Here is a 25,020-nt window from a genome sequence, read left to right as displayed (position 1 = left end):
CTATCAGGACAGGCAACACTCTTAGCTACTATTCGATAACTCTAACTGGGTCTTTGTTTTCACTGGATAAGGTTTTAAACAACAATCTTGGAATTTATTTAACGGTTCGGTTAATATCATTATATCTGTTGAACTTAGCTATTCTTGGACAGTGCCAAGATCAAGCCGAATCTATTTATTGACTGGAAGGTGGGAAATCAGGCAAACCCACAGAGCTCTTCAGACCTGACTGCGCTGCCAGAAAAAGCCAAACCCACTGTCACAAAGTGTGATTGTCCAGAGCCAGAAAGCAAGAGGCTAATTAACGGGGACTTCATGTCCTGCTTCATCACAGCTTACACCCTAGGAGCATAAACTCCATGACTCAGCTTTTAGAGATGCTTGAGGTACATACTGAAAGCCCAGGAGCCCTGCCCTTGTGTGTCCACTGTGAATCTATGGGCCCGGAAAACTTTCTCAGTGCTGGTATTTATTTATTGTAAAGGACATCGGCATCAAAGCTTTCACCCCAGGCCCCTTGTGATTTTGCAGCACGAGCCTGGTGCTGGCCTGATGGCACGGGCCCTCTGTGCCAGGGCTCCTGGGTCCCAGATGAGTGGCCACCAGGACCTCAGCAGGCACGTGTGAGTAGTGGAGGGAAAGCGTGGTCACCCAGCACACAGACCAGGGGGGACCATTCCGAGGAGGCAGGTCCCGTCCTGCCCCGTGCTCACCGTGCCTTCCGGGTCCACCAGCAGCAGGTGCTTGGCCTGGCCGTTGTGCATGCCCGTGAGGACGAAGGAGCCCGGGTTGGTGGCGCTCTTCCTGACCAGGAAGTCCCCATCGTTCTTCAGCAGCCCCTCAGCCTCCTTCCGGCTCATCTCCCCTTGGTACCAAGGCTCCCCTTCCAGCTCTTCCAGCATTTTGGCATCTGGGGCTCTGGGAGTGACGGGGCTGATGCACTCCACGGAGGCTGCTTTGCTCAGCACAGGCCCCAAGGACTGGTTCCTGAGAGCATCTTCAAAAGGTTCTGTCAACAACAATTGCCAAAAACAAGTGAACCCCCAAGAAGAGCAAATGACAAAATGCACAATGGGATTGATGGAAATGCCAAGGCAACTTCCACCAGAGACAAACCTACAGAAAAACGACTGGCTGGTAATACTAACTGCAGCCCAAACCTTGGCATGACTTTCTGACGAGTCTGCTTTCCCAAGACAGCTGGGCGCTGTGCGTCGTGCCAAGGATTTGAGCACACCCTTTGTCTAGCCAGTTAGAATGACCTCACTTTGGCATGCTGTGCGAGGCCGGGCATATTACACACCATCTACTTTTTCTGGAACATCAACTAGCCTTTTAATAAATCTGTTTTCTTCTGAATGAAAATTTGCCAATGCCAACAGAAATACACAAAGAAAAAAGATAATCTACAAAGTTAGATTTAGTGCAAAACCTATACCCAACCCAGCAGATGTTTGTTTCAAAACTCTTGCATCAGACAAATTTTTAAAGGAGAAGAAAACTGACATTTATGGGGTGCCCTCTGTGTGACTTGCCCTGGATTAGGAGCACTACCTCCCCTTGTCTTCTCTTGTGTCTCTGTGGAAAAAGCTCCCGTGTGACTCTCTGTGGTGGAGCATGACAGCACAGCCTTCAGGACACACTTCCCAGCGCGGGTGCAGCCCACAGCAAGTCTGCTGCTCTAACAGCAAAAGTCTGCAGCAGCACAGGAAGTCCCTGGGGACATCTGATTAAACCTCAGCTGTCCATTTTCAAATGAGGCAATATGTACAAAGGCACTCGAAAAGCACACGGTGCCACACAGCGTAAGGTGTGATGATGACTACATGGGACCCTGCTGCCAAAGCAGCACAATGCAAGCACCACGAGAACAGGAACAGTTCTCTCCTGGGCACAGCTATGTCCCCAGAGTCCAACACTGTTCCTGGGACATGTCCATCCCTACAAATATTCAACAAATGCTATAGAATCAGACCAATTATTAGAGGATGGGCAGGAGTGAGGTGAAAAAATGAAACCCAAATCACGGATTTTGGTATTTGTTCAATTGTTCACAGATCTGGGAATAAAAGCAGGTTAAAATTATTGCCTAAAATGGGTTTTTTTTTGTCCTATTTTTTCCTGGTTACCTGGAGTAATTGAAAAGTTGTATACCATTTCTACACCATCACCAGCACCATCACTATCAAGACCATTACTATTGTCACCATCATCGTCACCATCACCACCATCATAACCACCACCATCACCACCATCATGACCACCACGACCACCATCACCATCACCTCTCCGCCATCATCAGCATCACCACCACCATTACCACCATCATCACCATCACCACCATAATCATCATCACATCACCATCATCACCACCATCACCCTCATCATCACTATCATCACCACCACCACCATCGTCATCATGACCATCATCACCATCACCACCATAATCATCATCACCATCACCCTCATCATTATCATCACCCCCATCATCACTACCACCATTACCACCATCACCACCATCACCAACATCACCATCACTACCATAATCATCATCACATCACCATCACCATCATCCTCATCAACCCTATCATCACCCTCATCATCCCTACCACCATCACCACCATCATCACTCTCATGGTCCAAAATAAACAGCATAGAGTGGCTTAATTTTTTTGCCAGACTTTTCAAAAGAAACTAGCATCTCCAGGGCCCTCACTTCCTCTTGTCTCCCCTTCTCTGGTTTGGGAGAAGGTATAGAACTTGATGGATGACAAAGAGTGGTTCTGCTTCTCATTTTTCCCATCTGAAACCCTCATCTTACTTACCTTTCCTCAGGCTCTGGGTCCAGGAGCCACTGGTAAATTGACTAAATCAAACAGTGAAAACTGACCATAAATACAAGTACTAAGCTGCAGTTGGGAGCCACTACTCTGTCTGAGTCTTGGGAAAGTTGCTTCATACTTCTGAGGCCGTACCCACATTTTTTCAGAAACCAAATTTGATGAGATGACGTTAAGGTGCCTCCAAGCCCTGAGAGTCCCCAGTTCTTCTGATTTTTGCAAGTCCAAATGGAAGTCTACTGTGTGGGAAACCCAAGTGGCAGAGGAGGAAGACTTTGGTAGTCAGAAGGCCACCCGATCAAAGCAGCACTCAAGTCCATCATTCACACACAACACCAGGGAGAGCGCATGTCATGACAACAAAGCTGCGGTGACCAGGGCCAAAGTGATGCAGCATCTAGGACCTGTGTGTTCTCCTCTGTAACACAGTGACAAAAATGGTAGCTACCTGCAGGACTGCTGCAAAAATTAAATGAAATAATGAATGCCTGGCACATGATAGAACCTTGTTAAATCCGGGATCCCTGGGTGGCTCAGCAGTTTAACTCCTCCCTTCAGCCCAGGGTGTGATCCTGGAGTCCCAGGATCAAGTCCCACATCAGGCTCCCTGCATGGAGCTGGCTTCTCCCTCTGTGTCTCTCTCTGCCTCTCTCTCTCTCTCTCTCTCTCTCTCTTTGTGTGTGTGTGTGTGTCTCTCATGAATAAATAAATAAAATCTTAAAAAAAAAAAAAAGAACCTTGTTAAATCCTAAGGAATTTCTTCAGCCTGTAAAATGCTCGAGGAACTGATGTGAAATATGGGGATGTACAGCTCAGGAAGCACTTTCAATATCCCATAGCAACAATTCCCACTCTCATCAGCCAGTTCCTGGATGGTTTACTTGTCCCAGCCTACACAACCCTCAGCAGGTACATGGCACACCTCATGATGCTGCTGAGGGGCTTCCCAGCACACTTCTTACCCTGTTTGGTTTTTTGCCAGGGCACCTGTTGCCAACTGCTAACATACACTGGTTATTTGAGCTCCAGGAGACTATCTTGCTTTCCTGCAGACCCCAGTAAGCAGAATAGTATCTGACCCACACTAGGTACTCCAGGGACAGGAATATGTGAGAGCGAGCACGTGTGTGCCCGCCAGAGGGTGTATCGCCCTTTCTTGCTCATGTGTTGTCTTGCTCAACAGACTTGAGGGCTCTGTGAAGCATGCCTTTCACCGTGGCAGCCTTAGCAACTGATCCAGTATTTGGTACCTATCAGCCCACTAAGATTTAAGTGAATACACAAACCAGTGTTGTTTTGTGTGTATCATCATTTGTCCTGACACATGAGCAGATCTCCAGGAGGACAGTCATTCCAGAGAGAGGAGAAATGGCTCTGCTTCTAGACCTGAGAGGGGGTGCCATCCCAAAGCAGAGGGCAGCCAAGCTCAGAGCCTTGGAAAGCCCAATCACAACCCAGAAAAGTGCACAAAGGCATCCCTGTTCACCAAAACCCCGTTAGCAGAAAGCGTGCTAACTGCACAGATGTCAAGCGAAAGCAGGGCAGAGAGCTCAGAGGAATGGCAACCCACTCATGTCGAAGAGGTCCTTCAGCGGGCTGCTCTCGGCGCTGCTGCCCGAGGCTGGCGTGGCCTGCACGGGGATGTGCTGGGCGTTCACGTAGGTGGGGGCTTCTCCGGGAGCCGCGGGCGCTCTCGCTTCCGGCGTGCTGTAGATGTCCAAGGACCCTGCAACAAGAAGGCGAGCCCTCTTTCCTCTTACAATGGAAACTGGTCATTTGGGCACTATAGGTGAGCTGCCCCACACCTCACAGAGACGTTCCTATGGGCCATCCATCAGGTAAGCCTCCAGCGGGTCCCCATCACCTACATGCCCCTCTTCGGACACTGTCACCACTGCTCTGTGCTGGCTGGGACAGTCTCCCAGCCTTCATGCCCCCGGCTCTGCGCAGGAGGCCCAGGTGGGCGTGTGATTGAGGACCCCTACCCCCAGGCAGTGCCTCCAGGGGACCTCTCAGCTGGGTCAAGAGCAAGCCGAGGCCAGCCCGGGGGTGAGGGCCCTGCCGTTGTCACCCAAGGGGTGAGGGTATTGGGTGATCACACCTGTTCAGGGCACAACGGGAGCCCTGTACCTGACACACTGACACAGATTTACCCTCAAGATCACCCTTCTGCGGGGCCATCTCTGGAGAGAAGTGCCTTTCACACCCTATGCGCAGCCCAGTCCTGTGGGCAAGAAGGCTTTCTAGGCTCCCCAGAGCCCATAGTGGGGCTTTCGGCAGCAAAACATGCATGAGAACGCAGGTGTCCTGGGAAAAGTCCTTAGTGAGGACCAGCAAAGTCAAGAATGGTCTCCACTCCTACTCCTGGACACCACTTCACGTGTCCTGAGTTACCTGTCCTGGCTCAGCCGTGGCCATTTGCAGCTCGTGTGTGTAGGTGCTGCAAACAAATCAGCCTGTAGGAAGGATTTTACAGACTAATTTTTTAAAAGGAGAAGATGAAAATCGCAGTGAACAGCTTTCCTGACAATGGCCCTTTCCCTCTCAGACCAGGGCAGGTGCGGAACTAGGGCAAGGGGCACACAGGCCACGAGGGTGCCGGGAGTTAGTTTTCAGTTAGCGATGATGGCTGCCGGCAAGTTAACAAAGGACATTCTTATTCAACAGAAGAAGATATTTATTGCTTTCAAATGAGAAGCAGAAGCTTGTTGAGGCATAGGAGCCCCAAGTTTCAGGCACGTGTCCGCCCTGGCGAGTCTTTATGTTGTCTGGTCTTGATCCGGCCAGGGTGGCTGGAACATACAACAAAAGACCTCATTTTTAAGTGAACCTGACATTTTTCCAAAAAAGTCAATATCTAATGTAAATAACGTGTCTGTTAGGCCTTCGCAGTATTATGTGGCTAGGTACACATCTGTTATATGAATACATTTTAAGTGTTTGTAGAACAAAGATGGAAACATAGGAAAAACGTGCCCCCGGCAAAGTGATGACTCAGGTTTGCTGAGTCTGTCCTATTTTAGATGGAGCCGCGCGGTGGCCCCGGCCAGGCCCAACCCTGTGACAGCCCAGCACATCCGGGTCCCCCTGCAGCTGGGCAGGCAACACCTGAGATGGTCTCACCAGGGGGAAGTTCTAAAACCGTACTGTCATTTACTCCCCGGCACAAACGGCCATCAGGAAGGGGAAAGTCTCAACATCAAACCAAGAGATGGTTATATGTATATACATGGACACGTAAGTCGGACATTAGGTCTTAATTCACTTGTCGCTCCTTCTCCATCAGACGCTGTGTAGTTAGTCACCAGGTCTCTGAGTTATTGAAAGAGCAAGAAGATGTTTGAGGGAGCAACACACTTAAAATTAGAAATGCAACTAATGGAGCACCTTGGTAGCTCAGGTCGTGATCCCGGGGTCCTGGGATGGAGTCCTACATGGGGCTCCCCACAGGGAACCTGCTTCTCCCTCTGCCTGTGTCTCTGCCTCTGTGTGTGTGTGTCTCTCATGAGTAAATAAATAAAAATCTTTTTTTTTCTAAAGAAAAGAAATGCAACTGACTTCTGTGCATTGATTTTTGTATCCTGCCACAAATTTGCTGTATGAGTTGCTGATTTGCCATGTGAGTTCTAGCAATCTTGGGGTGGAGTCTTTGGGGTTTTCCATATACCATATATCATGTCATCTGTGAAGAGGGAGAGTTTGACTTCTTCTTTGCTAATTTGAATGCCTTTTATTTCTTTTAATTGTCTGATTGCTGAGGCTAGAACTTCTAGTACTATGTTGAATAGCAGTGGTGAGAGTGGATGTCCCTGTCGTGTTCCTGATCTTAGGGGAAAGGCTCTCAGTTTTTCCCTATTGAGAATGATATTTGCTGTGGGCTTTTCGTAGATGGCTTTTATGATGTTGAGGTATGTTTTCTCCATCCCTACACTTTGAAGAGTTTTGATCAGGAAAGGATGCTGTATTTTGTCAAGTGCTTTCTCTGCATCAATTGAGAGGATGATATGTTTCTTATCTTTTCTTTTATTAATGTGATCTATCACATTGATGCATTTGCAAACAGCCAAACTGTGGAAGGAGCCAAGATGTCCATTGACAGATGAATGGATAAAGCAGACGTGGTCTATATACACAATGGACTATCACTCAGTCATCAGAAAGGATGAATATGTACCATTTACATTGATGTGGATGGAACTGAAGGGTATTATGCTGAGAGAAGTAAGTCAATAGAAGAAGGACAATCATCATATGGTCTCACTCATATGGGGAATATAAGAAATAGTGAAAAGGATTATAATGGAAAGGAGGGAAACTGAGTGGGGAAAAATTAGAGAGGGAGACAAACCATGAGAGACTTAACTCTACAGAACAAACTGAGGATTGTTGGAGGGAAGGTGCGTGGTGGGATGGGTAACTGGGTGACGGGCACTATGGAGGGCACATAATGTCATGAGTACTGGCTGTTACATGTTGGCAAACTGAGTTTTAAAATCAATCAATCAATCAATCAATAAGACATTTAAAAATTGAATTAAAGTAAAAAAAACCTTTAGGAATTCCTAGGTGGCTCAGTGGTTGAGCATCTGCCTTTGGTGTGATCCCCAGGTCCTGGGATCAAGTCCCTCATTGGGCTCCCCACAGGAAGCCTGCTTCTCCCTCTGCCTGTGTCTCTGCCTCTCTCTGTGTGTCTCTCATGAATAAATAAATAAATAAATAAAATATTTAAAAAATAAATAAAAAAATTAAAAGAAACTTTTAAAGCACACACACCCCCGTGTGTGTGGGGAACTATCTGGGGAAGAAGACTTGGGTTAGCAGCTAGCTCCTAGCCCCGTGGGAACTGTTTCCAGGGTGGGCTGTGGGTCCGTGCTGGCCTCCCTGACAAGATGGACACGTGTCCTCTGAGAGCACCCAGGGCCCAGGGGGGTGGGGCCTCACAACCCCGGGGCTATCTCCAGAGCAGGTGGGCTCCGTCCCTCCTGAGGGTGACCCTGGATGGGGGTGCGACCAGGAAGGGAAAGCTACTGCCTGTTAGGAGCCCCGGGGCTCAGCTCCATTGCAGAGGTAGGGACAATCGAAAACACACTTCAGGGGCCCCCAGCCAGCACCTGTCTGAAGTAGGTGCAGTGCCTGTGGGGAGGTCAGCCCCTTGGCCCCCTGGCAGGCAGTCTCTCCTGCAGGAAGGATGTCCCCAGGGTGCATGCGAACAGGAAGTGCTGGGATCTAACACCTGCGTGTGGGTGAACTCCCCGCGGGGAGCACGCTGCTGCCGTGATTGGTTGTCTCCCACCTCACCTCGACACTCACCTTGCCGGACAGGTGTCTGCTGCCAGTCCTCGCCAAACGGGTCTCCTAAGTGTCTCCCCTGGTAGTAAGTTTGCTCTTTTCCTGCAAACTGTGGACACAGGTAAATACACAAAGAGAAGAAGCATCATCCTCCCTTTCCCCATCTCTAAAAGCCACGATGCAAGAGAAGGAACCCCTGTGGACTGCTGGTTCCTTTCCCAGTTACACCCATTTTTCCTTCATGCCTCACAGCTGGCATTAGGATTTGGGAAATAGGTTTGCATAGGTGCAAGGAATAAGATGCATCTCATCAAAACTATATATGCCCACTTTGTTTTCATTTTCTGCCACCAACCCTCCCTAAATTTGGGCGAAATTGAGCTCTCTTAATGCAGCCTCATCACTTGCAAAGGAAATTTCAGCTGGGGTGGTTCTCTGGGTCAGAACATACCTCCCACAACCATTCACACCTGGGCAAGTCCACCCCGTCCATCTCCATGTCAGAACTACTGACACTTGACTTCATTATTATTTTGCCACTTTTATTAATATCACTGTCAGTCACATAAAGTAGGTCACCTCAAAAAACTCTCTGTAACAAAATCCAGATACTGTAACTCTAAAAAGCAGCTGCCATACTGGCATGTTGAGTTGAAGGAAAAATCAGAAAAATGAGTAAAAAAGAAGGCTCATAAATTTCTCATCATTTTAAAGGCGCACATCCACTCTCTTTTCAGGGAATGCAAAGAGCCCCAGGCCTTTCAAAAGTCTTGAACTGGTTCTTCTCCTCATTAGGAGAAATTTAAATAGGATTTGTCCCAGGATGGAGAGGAGACCCCAGGACTCGTACCTTTGGAATCATAATATAGTTCCAAGACATTTGGTTAATGATGTTAAAACGAAAGCCTCCTGTACTTGTCTGTTTTGTGTCATCCAAGGGGAGAAAACAGGTGAGTTATTCTGTCAAAGGACTAGACACCAGCCTGCAAATGAAGTGGAAGAAAGTGGAAGGAATTAAAGCTCAGGAGACCACGACTTACCTGGGCTGTGTCAGGGGCATGGGGTCTGGCGTGCAGCCGCACATCCACGAAGCCCCCTGGAGGAGGTGTCTTGCTTGGGATGCTGTTGTAGTATGGGTGGTCTGATCCGTCCCCCTCCTCTTCTGTCCAAGGCTCGTCCAGACTCTGCATCCTGTTAGAAGAGGATTTTTCCAGAGCTTAAGCCAATAGTTGAGCTTGTCGTCAAAACCAACAAATCTGACGCTAGGACCTGCTACCCCAGAAAAGAGAGTCAGTCACTATCTCCTCACTATCTAGAGCCCAACACTGAAAAGTAGATGTATGGTTTGGCCAGATATTTCTACTTTATTAGCAGTTTCACCTTCTGGAAAATGTCCGTTAGATCTGAAACAGAAAACAACCCCTTTTACAAAAGTACATTTAATTAAGAAAGAAAGGATTTATATCTAAAGATAATGCGCATTCATTTTAATATGTCAAGACATTACCAACTAAAAAGCAGAGATTTTAATGACATCGAAGAAAATGACAGAGTAAAAACCTCTGTAAATTCTCTCTTCCATAACACAAACAAGAAAACTGGCAAAAAAATTTTTTTTTCAGAATCAACTTTTTCAAAACCCTGGAAATTAAGCAGAAGCTTGCAGAAAGTAGTATTTGTGTGTGTCTCTGTGTATGTTTTTTAAAGCAAACAGCTATAAGAACAGTGGCTTGTGGCATTTTAGCTTGCCCTATTCCTGTCTCCATGTAGCCTTGAAAACCAACAGCCCACAATCACAGTGTAAACCAGCAGCCTGACAGCCAAAGGAAGGGACAAAACAGCACTGAGGCTCTTTCAAAGCCCCATTCCAGAGAACGATCATAATCTTTTTTTTTAAGATTCTTATTTATTTATTTCATGAGAAACAGAGAGAGAGAGAGAGAGGCAGAAACATAGACAGAGGGAGAAGCAGGCTCCCTGCAGGGAACCTGATGCGGACTCCATCCCAGGACTCCAGGATCATGACCTGAGCCAAAGGCAGACGCTCAACCACTGAGCTACCTGGGTGCCCAAGATCCATCATAATGTGATCTGACTGGTCATTCCCTAAAAGATGTCATTTCAAGGCTGTCTTTATTTGACCTGATTCAGAGCTTGCTCAGGGGAAAAAGTTCCTCCCCAGTGGCATTTGTCAAAAACAACTGGAGGCTATTGTTCAACATCATGGCTCCTTGAGGCGGTAGATAGCATTTGGTGTTCTAACAAACCAGTAGGTAACAAAGAGGAGGCTATCAAAAAGCCTAAAAGGAAAATCTGGGCAATGAGATGTCCATAGGGACCTTGATCAGCTTCAATACATTTCTGGAAGTCTAGAAGGCCACATGTTTGTGTAGCACTGTGTTCATACTCTGGATTGTGTGTGTGCCTGCTTAGGAAAAATGTGAAAAGGTTTTAGTTCTCACCTCTGGTTGACTTTGAAACCTACATAAGCAGGAAGTAAAGGGTAAAGCAGAGTTGTCAACACCTTGGCTGAGTGTTGAAGTGCCCTAATACTACAAACAGCTCCTCAGCAAACAGGAGGAGATTTAATGGCACCAAGCATTGAAGGAAATCTCTCTCTAATCATTAGCTGACTAATATGGGAACCAAGCAGAGTTATCAGTGTCATATATGCCAAAGAATACAGATTTTTACACCATTAGTTTAGAAAATCACTAAAACAAACAACCACAACAAACAGTAGCAACAAAAAACCCTGAGGAGGGGAGCTTCTCAAGATTTGCCACTATAGTAGTTAAAATTTCCAGTTTCAATGAAAAACTATGAAATATGCAAAGAAATAAATCATGGCTCATGAGCAAGAAAAAAGGCAATCAACAGAAACTTTTTCTAAGGAAACCAGATTCGGGACTGATGAAACATTTTAAATTAGCTACTTTAGACATAAGAATATAGGAAATCATCAACAAAAAATAAACATGAGACTGTGGTCTCACCAAATAGGGAATATCAAAATAGAGGTAGAAGTAATTTTTGATATAACCAAATAGAGGGATGCCTGGGTGGCTCAGTGGTTGAGCATTTGCCTTCAGCTCAGGGTGTGATCCCACAGTCCCGGGATCAAGTCCCACATCAGGCTCCCTGCATGGAGTCTGCTACTCCTCCCTCTTCCTATGTCTCTGTCTCTGTCTCTGTCTCTCTCTCTGTGTGTCTCTCATGAGCAAATAAATAAAATCTTTTTAAAAAATAAAATAAAATAACCAAATGGAAAAGGCTAGAGTTTAAAATGTTAATAACTAGAATAAAAAATTCATGGAGGAGATCAAAACAGATGTAAACGACAGAAAAAAAGAATGACAGAATTTAAAGATAGCTCACTTAGGACTCTCGAATCAGTGAAATAGAAAGAATAAAGAACTAAGGAAAATGAACAGAGCCTCAGAGACTTATGGGACCCCATTAACCAAACCAACATATACATGAGGGAGTCCCAGAGGAAGAAAGGGAAGGAAAGGGGCAGAAAGAACACAAGAAGACATCATGGCCAGAAACTTGTCAAATTTGATGAAGATCATTGATTTACACATCCAAGAAGCTAAAAAAAGAAAAACCACTCCAAATAGGGTAAATGAAAAAAGCTTCACACCTCAACATGTCATAATCAGACTGTTTAAACCCAAAAAGAAAGACAGACTCTTGAAGGCAGCAAGAGAGAAGCCACTCATCATGTGCAAGGGATCTTCACTAGTATTTAAAGCTAATTTCTCATCAGAAATAACAGGCCAGAAGACCATGGGATGGCATAGTCCATGTACAGAAAGAAGTACTGTGTACCAAGAACTCTATATCCAGTAAAACTACCTTTCCAAAATGAAGCAAATATTAAGACATTCCCAGATGAACAAAGAAAATTCATCGTAGCAGATCTTCACTATAAGAGATACTAAAGGGGGTACTTCAGGCTGAAATCAAGCGCTAAAGAGAAACACATATCTACACAAAGAAATGAAGAATTCTGGCAAAGTTAGCTACACAGGTAAGCATAAAAGACAAGATGCGAGAAAATACAAGTAACTGTACACCAGCTAGACAATCTAGATGAAATGAAAAAATGCCTACCAAGACTCAGACTACCAAAACTTACTCAAGAAGAAATAGAAAATCTTAATAGACCTGGAAAGAAACTGAATTAGTAACAATTAAAACAACCTACACTGCAAGAAAAGCTCAGAATCATGGCTTCCTGGTAAATTCTATCAAACATCTAAAGGAGAAATAATAGCAATTCTTTACAACTCTTCTGAAAAATACAAAAGGGAGGAATATTTCCAAACTCAACCTATGAGGCCAGTATTATCCTGATACCAAAACCAAACAAACATATTACAAGAAAAGAAAGCAGCAGACCAATAACTCTGATGAAAATGAATGAAAGAAAAAATCCTGAACAAAATACTCACAAACCAAATCCAGTGACATATAAAACGAACTATACACCATGACTAAGTGGGATTTATCCCAGCGATGCAAGGTTGGTTCAACATTTAAAGTCAACTGATGAAATGTATCATATCAACAGAGTAAAAACAAATACCAAATACCTCAATAGACACAGAAAAAAATATTTGACAAAATCCAACATCTTTGCTTGACAAAGACACTCAACAAACCTTGATTAGAAGGACATTTTCACAATAAAGGGCATCTGTGAAAAGTCTACAGCTAACCACAAGGTTAAGGTGACAAACTGGGTGTGGTACTTTCTCCCTAAGGTCACAAACATAAGAATGTCTCCTCTTTCTATTTCTAGTCACCCTGGTACTGGATCGAGATTCTAGCCAGGGAAATTATAGAATAAGAAGAAATAAAAAGCACTGAGGTAAAACTTAGAAGAAAACATAGGGGGAAGCCCAGGTGGCTCAGGGGTTTAGCGCCGCCTTCTGCCCAGATTTGGGCATCGAGTCCCACGTTAGGCTCCCTGCATGGAGTCTGCTTCCCCCTCTGCTTCTGTCTCTGCCTCTCTCTCTCTTTCTCTCTCTCTCTCTCTGTCTCTCATGAATAAATAAATAAAATCTTAAAAAAAAAAAGAAAACATAGGTAGAAATCTTTGTGACCTGGCATGAGGCAATGGTTTCTCATTTTTTTCCCAATTAACTCCATTTTTTAAATTTAAATTTCTTTTTTTTAAGAGTTTATTTATTCATGAGAGAGAGGCAGAGACACAGGCAGAGGGAGAAGCAGACTCTCTGCAGGAAGCCCGATGCGGACCTCAATCCCAGGACCCCAGGATCACACCCTGAGTAAAAGGCAGATGCTCAGGAGCCCCTAAATTTAAACTTCTTATTTTTTGATGGACACCGAGGCTCCTTCCACAGTTTGGCTATTGTGGACATTGCTGCTAGAAACATCGGGGTGCAGGTGTCTCGGCGTTTCATTGCATCTGAATCTTTGTGGTAAAAAGATGGATGAATGGATAAAGAAGATGTGGTTTACGTATACAATGGAATATTACTCAGCCATTAGAAACGACAAATACCCACCATTTGCTTCGATGTGGATGGAACTGGAGGGTATTATGCTGAGTGAAGTAAGTCAATCGGAGAAGGACAAACATTATATGGTCTCACTCATTTGGGGAATATAAATAATAGTCAAAGGGAATATAAAGGAAGGGAAAAGAAATGTGTGGGAAATATCAGGGAGACAGAACATAAAGACTCCTAACTCTGGGAAACGAACTAGGGGTGGTGGAAGGGGAGGAGGGCGGGGGGTGGGGGGGAATGGGTGACGGGCACTGAGGCGGACACTTGACGGGATGAGCACTGGGTGTTTTTCTGTATATTGGTAAATTGAACACCAATAAAAATTAATTTATATAAAAAAATAAAAAATAAATAAACTTCTTATTTAAATGCAATTAATTAACATATATGTTAATATATATAGTGTATTATTAGTTTCAGGGGTAGAATTTAGTGATTCATCAGTTGCATATAATACCCAGTGCTCATCACACCACATGCCCTCCTTCATGCCCATCACCCAGTTACCCCATTTCCCCAACTACCCCCCTCAGCGACCCTCAGTTTGTTTCCTCTGATGAAAGTCTCTTAATGGTTTGTCTTCCTCTCTGATTTTATCTTATTTTATTTTTCCCTCCCTTCCCCTATGTTCCTCTGTTTTATTTCTTAAATTCTCCATATGAGTGAGATCATATGATATTTGTTTTTTCTCTATTTCGCTTAACATTGATGGAATAATAAGTTCCACCCATGTCATTGCAAATGTCAAGATTTCATTCTTTTTTTAAAGATTTCATTCTTTTGATGGCTGAGTAATATTCCAGTGTGTGTGTATCTTCTTTATCTGTCATCTGTCAATGTATATCTAGGTTCTTTTCATATTTTGGCTATTGTGGACTATGCAATGGTTTCTTACCCATGACACCAAAAGCAAAAGTAACCAAAAAAATAATAAGCAAACTGGACTTCATAAAAATTAAAAACCATTGTACTTTAAAGGACACTATCAAGAAGGCAAAAGACAACACACGTAACGAGAGAAAATATTTGTTAATCATGTATCTGGAAAGAGACTAGTATCCAGAATTTAAGAACTCCTACATCAATAAATGGGCTAAAAATTTGGGCAGGCATTTCTCCAAAGAAGATATAGAAATAGACAATAAGCACATGAAAATATGCTTAATCATTAGTCATCGGGGGAATGCTAGTGAAAATCACACTCAGTGTGGGGTAAGGTAGCTGTAATCAATGATGGGCAATAATACACGTCGGCGAGGATGCAGAGAAATTGGAACCCTCACACATCACTGGTAGAAATATAAAATGCTACAACCACTTTGGCAGTTTCTCAAAAAGGTTAGCATAAAGGTTACCACATGGTCCAGCAATTGCACACCCGAGTATTTACCCAAGAGTGCTGAAGCCTGTGTCCACACAAGGACTGTACACATCTTCAAAGCAGCATTATGCATCCAAGCTAAAGGGTGGGGACACCACAATGTTAATAAAATGATGAATGGATATACAAAAGGTGGTATCGCTGTATGACGGAATGTTAGTGAGCCCTAAAAAGGATGCTGCACTAGTATATGTGACGACTTGGATAAATCTGGAAAACATTCTCCTTAGTGAAAGAAACCACTCACAGACTAGGATTCCATTTATACAAAATGCCCCAAACTGGCAAATCCACGAAGACATAAAGTAGATGAATGGTTGCCTAGGGAGAAGGGGGAGAAAATGAGTGGTAACTAGTGATGGGAATGAAGTGATGAACATGTGCTGGACCGAGGCAGTGGCGACCCTTGTATAATCTCTGAACATACTAAGTATCACTGAATTATATGCTTTACAAGAATAAATTTGATCTTAAATGAATTACATATTAATTTAAAAAAATAGAATATTGAGCATTAGCTACTTTTGAATTGTCATTGTCTTCCCTGGTTTTGCGTTGAAAATGACCTTAAATTTCCATAAGAAAAATTCACAGAAAAAAAATCTTCCAAGGAAAAGCAGACCACACCAAAAAAGAATCCCCATTCATCCAAGAGTACTATTTTTTATTTCCAGTTGGAAATGGGTGATGAATCCAAATCAGAGTCTCTCCCCCAACAATGAATACAATGAACAAGAAATAATTCACAAGAAAAGCTGCCCCCTCACCAGGGACAAGAGAAGGAAAGAGGAATCGTGGGCTGCAGACATGGCACTGCCGTCTGCGGGGTCCTAACACCTCCACACTCCCTCCACGCCCAGCTGTCCACATCTCCACTCCAAGCCATGGGGACTAAGGAGCTGGATGCACCAAATTCTCATACCTCTGGCTATTAGTTACCAAGGTGGAGAGACATGGCCTGAGGGAGTGTGTAGAAAACCCAAGGAGAACTCCCCACAAATAGAAGCTCCTGTGTTGCTGGTGTCTGGATCTCGGCATTTCAGGAGGAAAACCAGCCAGCACCCCCAGAGTCAGGGTCCTGGAACAGGGCAGGGAGGCTTGGAGGATCCTCTCATGGGCCTGGCTGTCCCCAGTTAGAACATAGTGTCCCCACCTGCTCCCATGCTCTCAGACCTGCTCAGTGGATGTGACAAGTAGCTTCTCACACAAGACGACAGGGACATCAGGCGAGTCCCCTCATTCCTGCTCTGCTTTAGAAATGTTATGTCCATTGGGCACCTGGGGGGCTCAGTCGGTGAAGCACCCGCCTTCATCTCAGGTCATGATCTCAGGGTCTTGGGATAGAGTCCTGCATAGGGCTCCCTGCTCAGTGGGGAGTCTGCTTCTCCCTCTGCCCCTCTCTCTGCTCGTGCTCTCTCTCTCTCTGGTCTCAAATAAAGAAAATATTTTTTAAAAAATAGAAATTTTATGCCCATACTTGCATTTGGAGTTGAAGTCTTTCTTGACAGATAAGATCCTGTCTACTTCATTTTCTTTCCCCAAAACTTTTTCAAACTTAATGATAGAAAAAATTATATAGAAAATTCCTACCTTAAGTACATTCCCAGGGAAGTATGGCAGTTTGCGTAACTCCCCCACTCATTTTTGTACATATTTTTAAATATATTTATTTGACTATTATGTAACATTTCAAAAGTACAGAAAAGTATAGTAATTAATATAAAAGATATGCCTCCACCACGGAGATTAAACAAGTGTGAACATTTTCCTCTGCTTGTGTCTTTTTTTCTTTTTTTAGAAACAAAATTTGTCAGACTTACATTGGATGGATAGATATGTCAAGTTAACAGTAAAATGTTAATGGTGGAATCTAGAAGGTGTATATACAGGTGTTCACTGGAAAATTCTTTCTGTACAATGGAATATTTTCTTTCTCTTTTTTAAAGAATTTATTTATTCATGAGAGACACACACACACAGAGGCAGAGACACAGGCAAAGGGAGAAGCAGGTGTCCTGCGGGGAGCCCAATGTGGGACTTGATCCCAGGACCCAGAATCATGCCCTGAGCCAGAGGCTGATGCTCAACTGCTGAGCCACCAAGGTGCTCCATTGGAATATTTTCATTATGAGATGCCAGGGAGGAGACACACCTGACAAATACAGTTAAATCTCACCCATCACCACCCAGTCCTCAGGTCCTGTACAGTAGGGATGCAATATTCTTACATTTTTATAGTCTTCATATACACACACATTTATCCATAAACACAACGTTTATTTGGTTTTAAAACTTCCATAAATGTTTCCTATCCTGCTTCACTCCAATTAAGATTTTTGAGACTTATTCTGGTAATACACCTATACCAATTACTCTTTTTAATGACTATGTCCCATTCTATATAAAACTTAAAAGTGGCAGGAGAATAAGTGAACAAACTTTAGAACTTATTATTACAGTGTATACAATGTTACATATGATTCATATAGTTATATACAGTATATGCAGTTTATGGATAAATGGGTGTGTATAAAGAGTATGAAAACACGTCTTGTGGGGCATGCGTACCCAGGCCACAGGAGGCCCTGAGTCCCTAGGCCACGCACCTCAGGATATCATGGAGAGGCCCCAAGTCATGACTGTGCTACCCATGATGGCAAAGACAAGGGACATGCTGCACCTGCCCCATGCAGACCCAAGGAGGAGACACATGGGAGCTTCACCTGGTTGCAGAGAAACAGCACCAAACATTTTACAACACATTTGTGTAACCTTGGCTACCGTCCCTATAGTTTCTGGAAAATGTTTTCCTAAACATTCAGAGCATCGCCCATATGTCGGCCTCCATCTGTGGGTCTCTTGGGCCTCAGCCCAGCCTCACCAGGTGCCTCCAAGCCGGGAGCCCTGTGATGACCATGTCTGTCCAGACCCACACCCCATGGAGGCCATGTCGTGGTTTTCTCCTCTCGAGCGATTTTGAGAGGAAAGGCTGTAAAACACAGAAAGGCCATGCAAATGGTGTCACAGTGCAACTCACCGGTCGTGGAACGCGGGGACCTTGGAAGGACACTGCAAATACTGCTTAAACCGGAGTTCGAAGGCCTGTCCGATGGAGCCGATGACGTCCTGAGCCAGCCCGTCGCAGCACTCCAGAATGTGGCAAGCTGTGAGCACAAGCAGCACAGGCCCCATTAGAGACCGGGGGGCCAGCAGGCTCCTCCGTGGGAGCCCTTCCACACGGTGAGGTCACAGTGGGGAGGAGCAGGGGGCAGGGGGTGGAGGGGTGCGTGTCCCTCACTGGCTGTCCCAGCAGTGCCACAGATGCAAAGTGTTGCCATGGGGATGCACCTCTCAACGGCTGTCTAAAACTAACAGTTGTATTTGTAAATGCATTTTAACATTTTTAATTTAAAATTGATTGCTCTTAACAATTTCTTAACAGTCTATAAAATACCAGCTCAGAGCCCAGCAGAGAGAAGCAGGGTTTGGAAGGAAACGTTGATGGGAACATTGGCGACATCTGAACCGGATCATAGCAAGAAATGAGCACCCCCAACGCCCCGGGGGCCTGGAGAACCCAACTAACCCAGCTCGGGTGGAGTGAGGCCTAAGCTACCCCGTGGATGCAGAGGGGGTTGTTTGCTTACTTCCCAGTGGGAGTCAAGTGTCTTCACTGAGTGTCGCAACTCAAAGACACCAAAGATGAATTTAAAGGGGTTATTAATTCACCGGGGGCTCCCACCACATGCCACCTGCACCTGCTCCTATGTGACATAGGCTACTCGCGCAGGTTCTCAGAAAAGCAGCTTGTGTTAAAGAGCAGATCAAAGCTGGGGGGGGGGGGGTCAGTGGCCCAATGAGGGCCCCTCGGGGGCCTGGAGCAACTCTTAGCCACTCTGTGACAGGCCCCCGCCGGCCCTGGAGGGCACCCTGGCCGGCAGCATGGCTGAGGCAGAATTGGTGTGAACCGCCAGAAAAAAGAAGGAGCAGAGGCAGAGAGCGGGTCCCCACTCCAGGAGAGAGTAGGATGTCTCCTCCCAGACACTCGTCCTCAGGGGGCCACTGGAGTCCCAGCCCACCCTGTGTGACCTGCATGGCATGGTCTTGTCGTAACGGGGTAAAGGTATTGTCCCCCAAGAGGGGGCCAGTGCAGGTGTCACCCTCCATGTGGCTCCCAACAATGGCTAGGATGTCACTGTATTTCGGGGGGGGGGCCCTAGGGGTGCGGCGGGGGTGGGCAGGCGGCAGGAGGAGGCACTTCCACAAGGGGAGCTGTCCCCACCCCATGACACCACCAAACCATCCTCTGGCTGCACAACGCCAGCCAGGCCATGCAGCTCACCTGGACGGCTGCTGCCAGACCCGGGGGTCCTCAGCTTCCTGTCCCCACCCCCCCAGGCTGGAGGAGAGCGCACGGAGGACACAGGGAAAAGCATGTCCTGGGAAGAGCCACGTGGCTGTATTTCAGCTCCCGATCGCAGTGCACACCCTTGGGAACACTAAGGATGGCCGAGAGGTGTGTCCCAAGAAGACCAATGCCCAGCTGCATTTTTATTATTGATTATTTCTATAATTTTATTGTTGGGATTGGTTTTTATTTTATTTTTTTAAAGATTTTTTATTTATTTATTCATGAGACAGACAGAGAGAGAGGCAGAGACACAGGCAGAGAGAGAAGCAGGCTCCATGGAGGGAGCCCGATGTGGGACTCGATCCCGGGATTCCAGGATCACGCCCTGGGCCGAAGGCAGGCACTTAACCGCTGAGCCACCCAGGGATCCCGGGATTGGTTTTTATTAAACATCAACCCTGTAGGCACAGAGCAAGCCCATATTACACAGCTGCTGGAGGTGTGGGGCTGCGCAGGGAGCAGTAGGAGGGGACGTGTCTCTCCAGCCGGTAAGGAGGCAGGAGTCTAAGAAGAGGGAGGCAGACACGGTGGTTCCCACCTGACCGCTTCCAGCCACACGCGCCCCCTGCACTCCCTGGTTGGCCCCAGCCAAGGATGCTGCCCGGTGGCACTTTGGAGAAGAGTAGAGTGGGGAAGGGTCAAAACCGAGGAGCTTCCCTTTGTTCTGAAAAGCAGCCGTGGTGAGGGAAGGACAGAGGGTGCCTCCCGACCCATCTGTGGGGCCCCGCTAGTCCAAACAGCAGGGACCCAGACACCTGGAACCAGCCCTCTAAGGCAGTTCCTGGCACACCTGGAAGGGGCAGGGCTGCGGGTGCACGCTGCCCGGTGGGCTGATGGGCAGATAGGGGAGGGCAGCAGAGCCTGCAGATGCCGCAGCCACATCTCCACACTCCGGCACCTCGTGGGCTCCTTGGAATAAGCAGCGACACTGGTGAACTCTCACCAGAGAGGCGCAGGCCCCCAACCTCAACAGTTTCCAGCCAATGGCAGCCTGTCCTCTGGGGCGTCTGCAAGCCCCGCATTGCTCGGACTTTTACATCAGAGACTGGCAAGAGCTCCGGGCTCCAGCTCCCCTGTACAGACCAGGCAGGTGCCGCTTCCTGGCCCCAGAGGCGGACTGGCTAAACTCTTAGAAAGTAACTTCACACCCATCAGATTGGCAGGGACTTAACCACCAGGGAGATGAGGTCAGGCTGGGAGGTGGGGGGCCCTAACCCAGTATCACAGGTGCCCCAGTGCAGACAGGCACCCGCTCGAGGCAGAAGGCCCTGTGAAGACAGACCCTGGAGCCAAGTGGCCACAAACCGGGATACCAGGAGCTGAAGAGGCAGGAAGGGTGCCCTCTACAGGAGGGGCTCACAGCCTGCGGCCTTGTACGCAGGAGCCCTAGCAAACCTACGCCTCCCACGGGGAGAACAGGCTAGTGGGGAGCCTCTCATCTGCCGCTCTCACCCAGGCCAAGCTGCTTTCTCTGCAGCTTCTACAGGAAAGTTGCTGCAAGGTGGGGAGATGCTGGGCTCCGGATGTCAGCAAGGGCTGTTGGGGATGGTCCTTGGCTCATCAGGACCATCCGTGCCCCCCTCCCGTCTAGGCTCAAAGCTTCCCGATCGCCCGACCTCTGGTTCAGGAGTAAGGATGTGGCCAGGATAATCCAGGACATTCACCTCACCTAAGGGGACCCCTCGCCCCCCAGATACCCGTGCACCTGGGGGCAAATAAGGCTGACACAGAAAGCTCTTGTCTTCTCTGATGGCGTGGAAGGCAGGCAGCCCCACCACAGCCCCGAGTACCAACTTGGGGCAGGAGGATGCTGGGTGGAAAATCATCCTCACGCACTAACACGGGAATGCAAATTTTTATAGCAAGACAGGGTGGTGATCTGCAAGGTTCACTGACCTCTGAACCATCTAACCTCTCTGCAAATGCCCCCCGAGAGGGGCCGCACAGCAAGGCAGGGACATCTGTGCACAGACCGACCCCCGGGGCTCAGTTCACCTGGCGGATGAAGCTCACCTCACCACACCACATCACCGACAGTAACCTGTTCCCTGCCGCCTGTCTTGGAAACACATCCAAGAGATGGTAAAGGGGAGGGGGCCAAAACAGAATGCTAAGATCTCATTTGCATTGGAATTTTAACAAAAGAGAACATATGTATATGTATGTAGATAAAAAGTTCTGTAAAGCAAACTAGAAGATGTTAACAGTTGGTACCTGGGATGGAGGGTGGGAGGAGGCATAAGTGCAGCTCTCAATTGCTATACACCCCCCAAGGCGATGGCAACTCCGTCCACGAGTTCTAAGTTGGGACTGTGGGTTGCGCACCTGTGGTCAGTGTGCGCACCCAGGCCATTGGCACTTACAGAATGGGGTGGGGGGGCATGGAGGTAGGATCGAGTAGGAAAGGGTCCACGGGGATGGAAAGTCCTTGAAGGCCTCAGAGGCCCCATCCAGCCTGCGTCTGAGGCCCTGGCAGCATTGTAGGGCATGAGGGGGTTGGCAGGTGAGCTGAGCTGCAGGGCTGTGCCGGGCAGTGGAGTTGGCAGTGAAGCTGGAGCTGGGCAGGGGGACAGGTGGGCTATGTGCAGGGTTCCAGGTGGGACCCAGGCCACCCTCAGGGCCCGAGTGGGCGCTGTGACTGTGGACCAGGTGTGCCAAGCTACGGCCAGCTGCGCACAGGTGTGTGTTTGAAGCTCACAGTCGTCCAGCGTCTCCTAACCCGGCGGAGTCTGCTGCCACACTTGACTGCCTGCAAACCTCAATTACCATTAACAACACGACAGGACACGTGCTCCAGTCAGCGAAGGGGGCCGAGATGATGAGCAACATCTGGTGTCCAGCATTAAGCCTGTCTGCCTGCGAGTGAGAGAGTGTAAGTCAAGCATTGCTTACCTCTGCGATTAACAGGGTCCTTCGCTACATATGCCACATAGTCTGTTGTGTCCTGTCAAAGAGAAATGAGACATCCACGTCACTAATGACAGGTGAGTCGGCACAGCCAGACGCACAGCACACACACCAGCTCAGGAGTCAAACGCTCCGAGACAGGCGGCCTTCCTCCAACCACCATGGGCAGTAGTCACCCAAATGGAAGATTCAGACTCAGCCAGGCCTGGGGTTCTGCCTCCGCAGCCAGCTTACACTGGCGCTGACACTGCTGTCTGTGCCTGCAGCCCGGGCAGCAGGGATGTGAGGTGCACCCCATTCTCTGCATGTTGGACCCCCCTGAGGGGCGCTAACAACACGGAGGTCGGAAGCCCAACTCCCAGACAATCTGACCTAAGTAGACTGCATATGAGGAAGATGGTCCTGAGAGTGGAGGCTGCAACCACTGCCCTCCGCTCTGCCTAACAGCGGCCCTCCACCTGAGCTGGTGCCGGCATCCCTCGCGGGGCCTGTGGAAACAGATGGCAGGGCCCCACCTCCGGGTTTCTGATTCTGTGGGTCCAACGTGAGGCCCCCAAATGAGCATTTCTGACAAGCTTCCCAGTGATGCGGTGCTGCTGGTGCAGAGGCCATGAGGAAACCAGAAGTGAATGTTCAAAGGTTGGTTGCAAATGCCTTCCTGGGTGGATGAGACATCACAGTTCTTTTCTTCTCAGACGTAAGCAGTCATTTTAATCCTTTTAAGACGTTTTAAACATGTGGGCTCCATGTAGTAGTCTGGCAGTTACAGGTGACACACTAGTCCACTTGGCCGCCTACTCATCTAATCAGTGCATGGAGGAAACTCTGCCCCTCAGAAGTGGGTGGGGCCGCCACATGGATTTTAGTTTCTAAATCAGCAGAGGAACCAATAATTATCTTCATTCTTGAAAGCAGGGAAGACCTCCCCGCAAAGTTGACATTTTCAATATTCAAAGAAATCTCAGGGAGGCAGGGAGGCAACTGGTGAAGGCTCACCCCATTCTTGCAGCTACTTCCCAAATGTCACTGCTTGGAAGGCTCGAGGGTTATTGACGAGCTCCTGGTGTGTTCAGCATCTGAAAGATGCTGTGTCATGTGTTCCTCTACTACTTCTCTCCATGCCCAAGACACCTCCCCCCACTTCTCTCTCTCTCTCTCTCTCTCTCTCTGCAGTGCTCCAGGAAAACCCCCCAACAGGAGTGGGGAGGACAACAAGCGTGGGGGTGTGCACTGGTTATGAGCACCTACGGCTGGTGGTGCCAGTTGCAGGGTACTTGTCCATATGCCAATTCCCAGAGCCCACAACCAGGGCTCTCCAGAGGCTTCTGACATGATGGGCTGCTACCCGGGGCCCCTCCTGCATGTACCCGCCTATGCTATTCCATCCTCCTATTCAGGCCACTGTCCACTAGTCTTTTCAGACTGAGCTGGGAAGGGTGTAGAGCACAGGCCATCAACCCAGCCACCGGTCATTTCCATCAAGGAAGATCTGGTCAGGATCTGAAGCCAACTGCCGCTTGTAGTCACAAATGCTCTCCATGGATTCAGGAGATGACAGCGTTGGAAGCGTCCTATGATAGCACTCATGTCTCTCAGTTTGTGATCCACGAACCCTGGGGCCGGGCAGATATGTTTGAGATGTCACCAGAATTTTTTTTAAATCTGTTTTCTTTGCCATGATAATCTTAAAAATTAATGCAAGAATATCCAGAACCATCTGAACAACCACTGTGGTGTCAGTTCTGCATGTGATGTCAGCGTCAAGGTTGTCTATTGGGTCTCCAATTTTAAGGGTGCCAGGTTTTTAAAGAATTAGAGAAAAAAAGAACACTCAGACTAGATGCTTTTGCCCCAACTCAAGCAATTAATGTCACATTTGTACATAATGATGTATCACTGAAGTGCTGGCTTGAATAGAATAAATTAGTGGAAGTACTGAGTCATCCAGGCACCCGGGGTAGTGGAGAGATGCTGACCTTGAAGGATCCTGCACTGTGGTGGCTGCTTCTAGAGTCATGCCGAGAGTGGAAATCCAGCATCGGCAAAACCATCCATCACAGGAAATTAACGTTACTTTGAATGTTACTGGCTTTACTGTGTTTATCAGTAGTAAATGTTTGAATTTGACTGGGGTTTAGTGTTCAACAAGAAGCATAAACCTAAGGAGTCTATACTTGACTGATTTTTGTGCCTATTTGGGTAACAAAATCATTTTGCATCAGCTCATAGGCAAGGCAGTTCTTCTTTTTTACTTTCTTATTGCAGTCTGAGAAATGCTGCTCTGGGGAAGGAAGGCCAGGCAAGGGATGTGACTTGTGTCCCACGTGTCCTGTCCCTTGGATGCTTAATGGCTGAGCCAAGGCAGAGCTCTTCTCATGTCAATACTGATCGTTTTCTGGCTCACTGGGGGAGTGTATTGCTATTCAAAACACTGTTCTAGACATCACACAGCCACACATGGAACACTCCGAGCTCCAGACACGGGGCTGCTGGTGCCTGTCCTGTGACTGTTCCATCGCTGTTCCCACTGCCCTAGAGCTTCTGAGCCTGGCCAGCACTCTGGCACTTCCCTGGGAGAACTTGGAACACTGTTAATGACAGTAGATTAAAATAACAGTGCACCTCTTGGGGGGAGTGGCTGGATTAACA

At 47.3% G+C, this 25,020-nt stretch overlaps 1 protein-coding gene across 1 annotated transcript in view; it reads right to left on the bottom strand.

Moving 5' to 3' along the window:
- Positions 1-25,020, bottom strand: part of SHC3 (SHC adaptor protein 3) — a 111,493-nt gene that overhangs the window by 21,837 nt on the left and 64,636 nt on the right. Inside the window, exons 6-11 of the mRNA XM_041745223.1 lie at positions 22,357-22,408; positions 18,091-18,217; positions 9,170-9,320; positions 8,151-8,238; positions 4,411-4,566; positions 714-1,009 (exon numbers count right to left, since the gene is read on the bottom strand). Coding sequence (XP_041601157.1) covers positions 714-1,009; positions 4,411-4,566; positions 8,151-8,238; positions 9,170-9,320; positions 18,091-18,217; positions 22,357-22,408 — 870 coding nt within the window. The remainder of the gene's footprint in view (positions 1-713; positions 1,010-4,410; positions 4,567-8,150; positions 8,239-9,169; positions 9,321-18,090; positions 18,218-22,356; positions 22,409-25,020) is intronic.

This window comes from Vulpes lagopus, chromosome 2 (assembly GCF_018345385.1).
Source record: "Vulpes lagopus strain Blue_001 chromosome 2, ASM1834538v1, whole genome shotgun sequence".
NCBI lineage: Eukaryota > Metazoa > Chordata > Mammalia > Carnivora > Canidae > Vulpes > Vulpes lagopus.
This window is presented reverse-complemented; position numbering and strand designations above follow the sequence as displayed.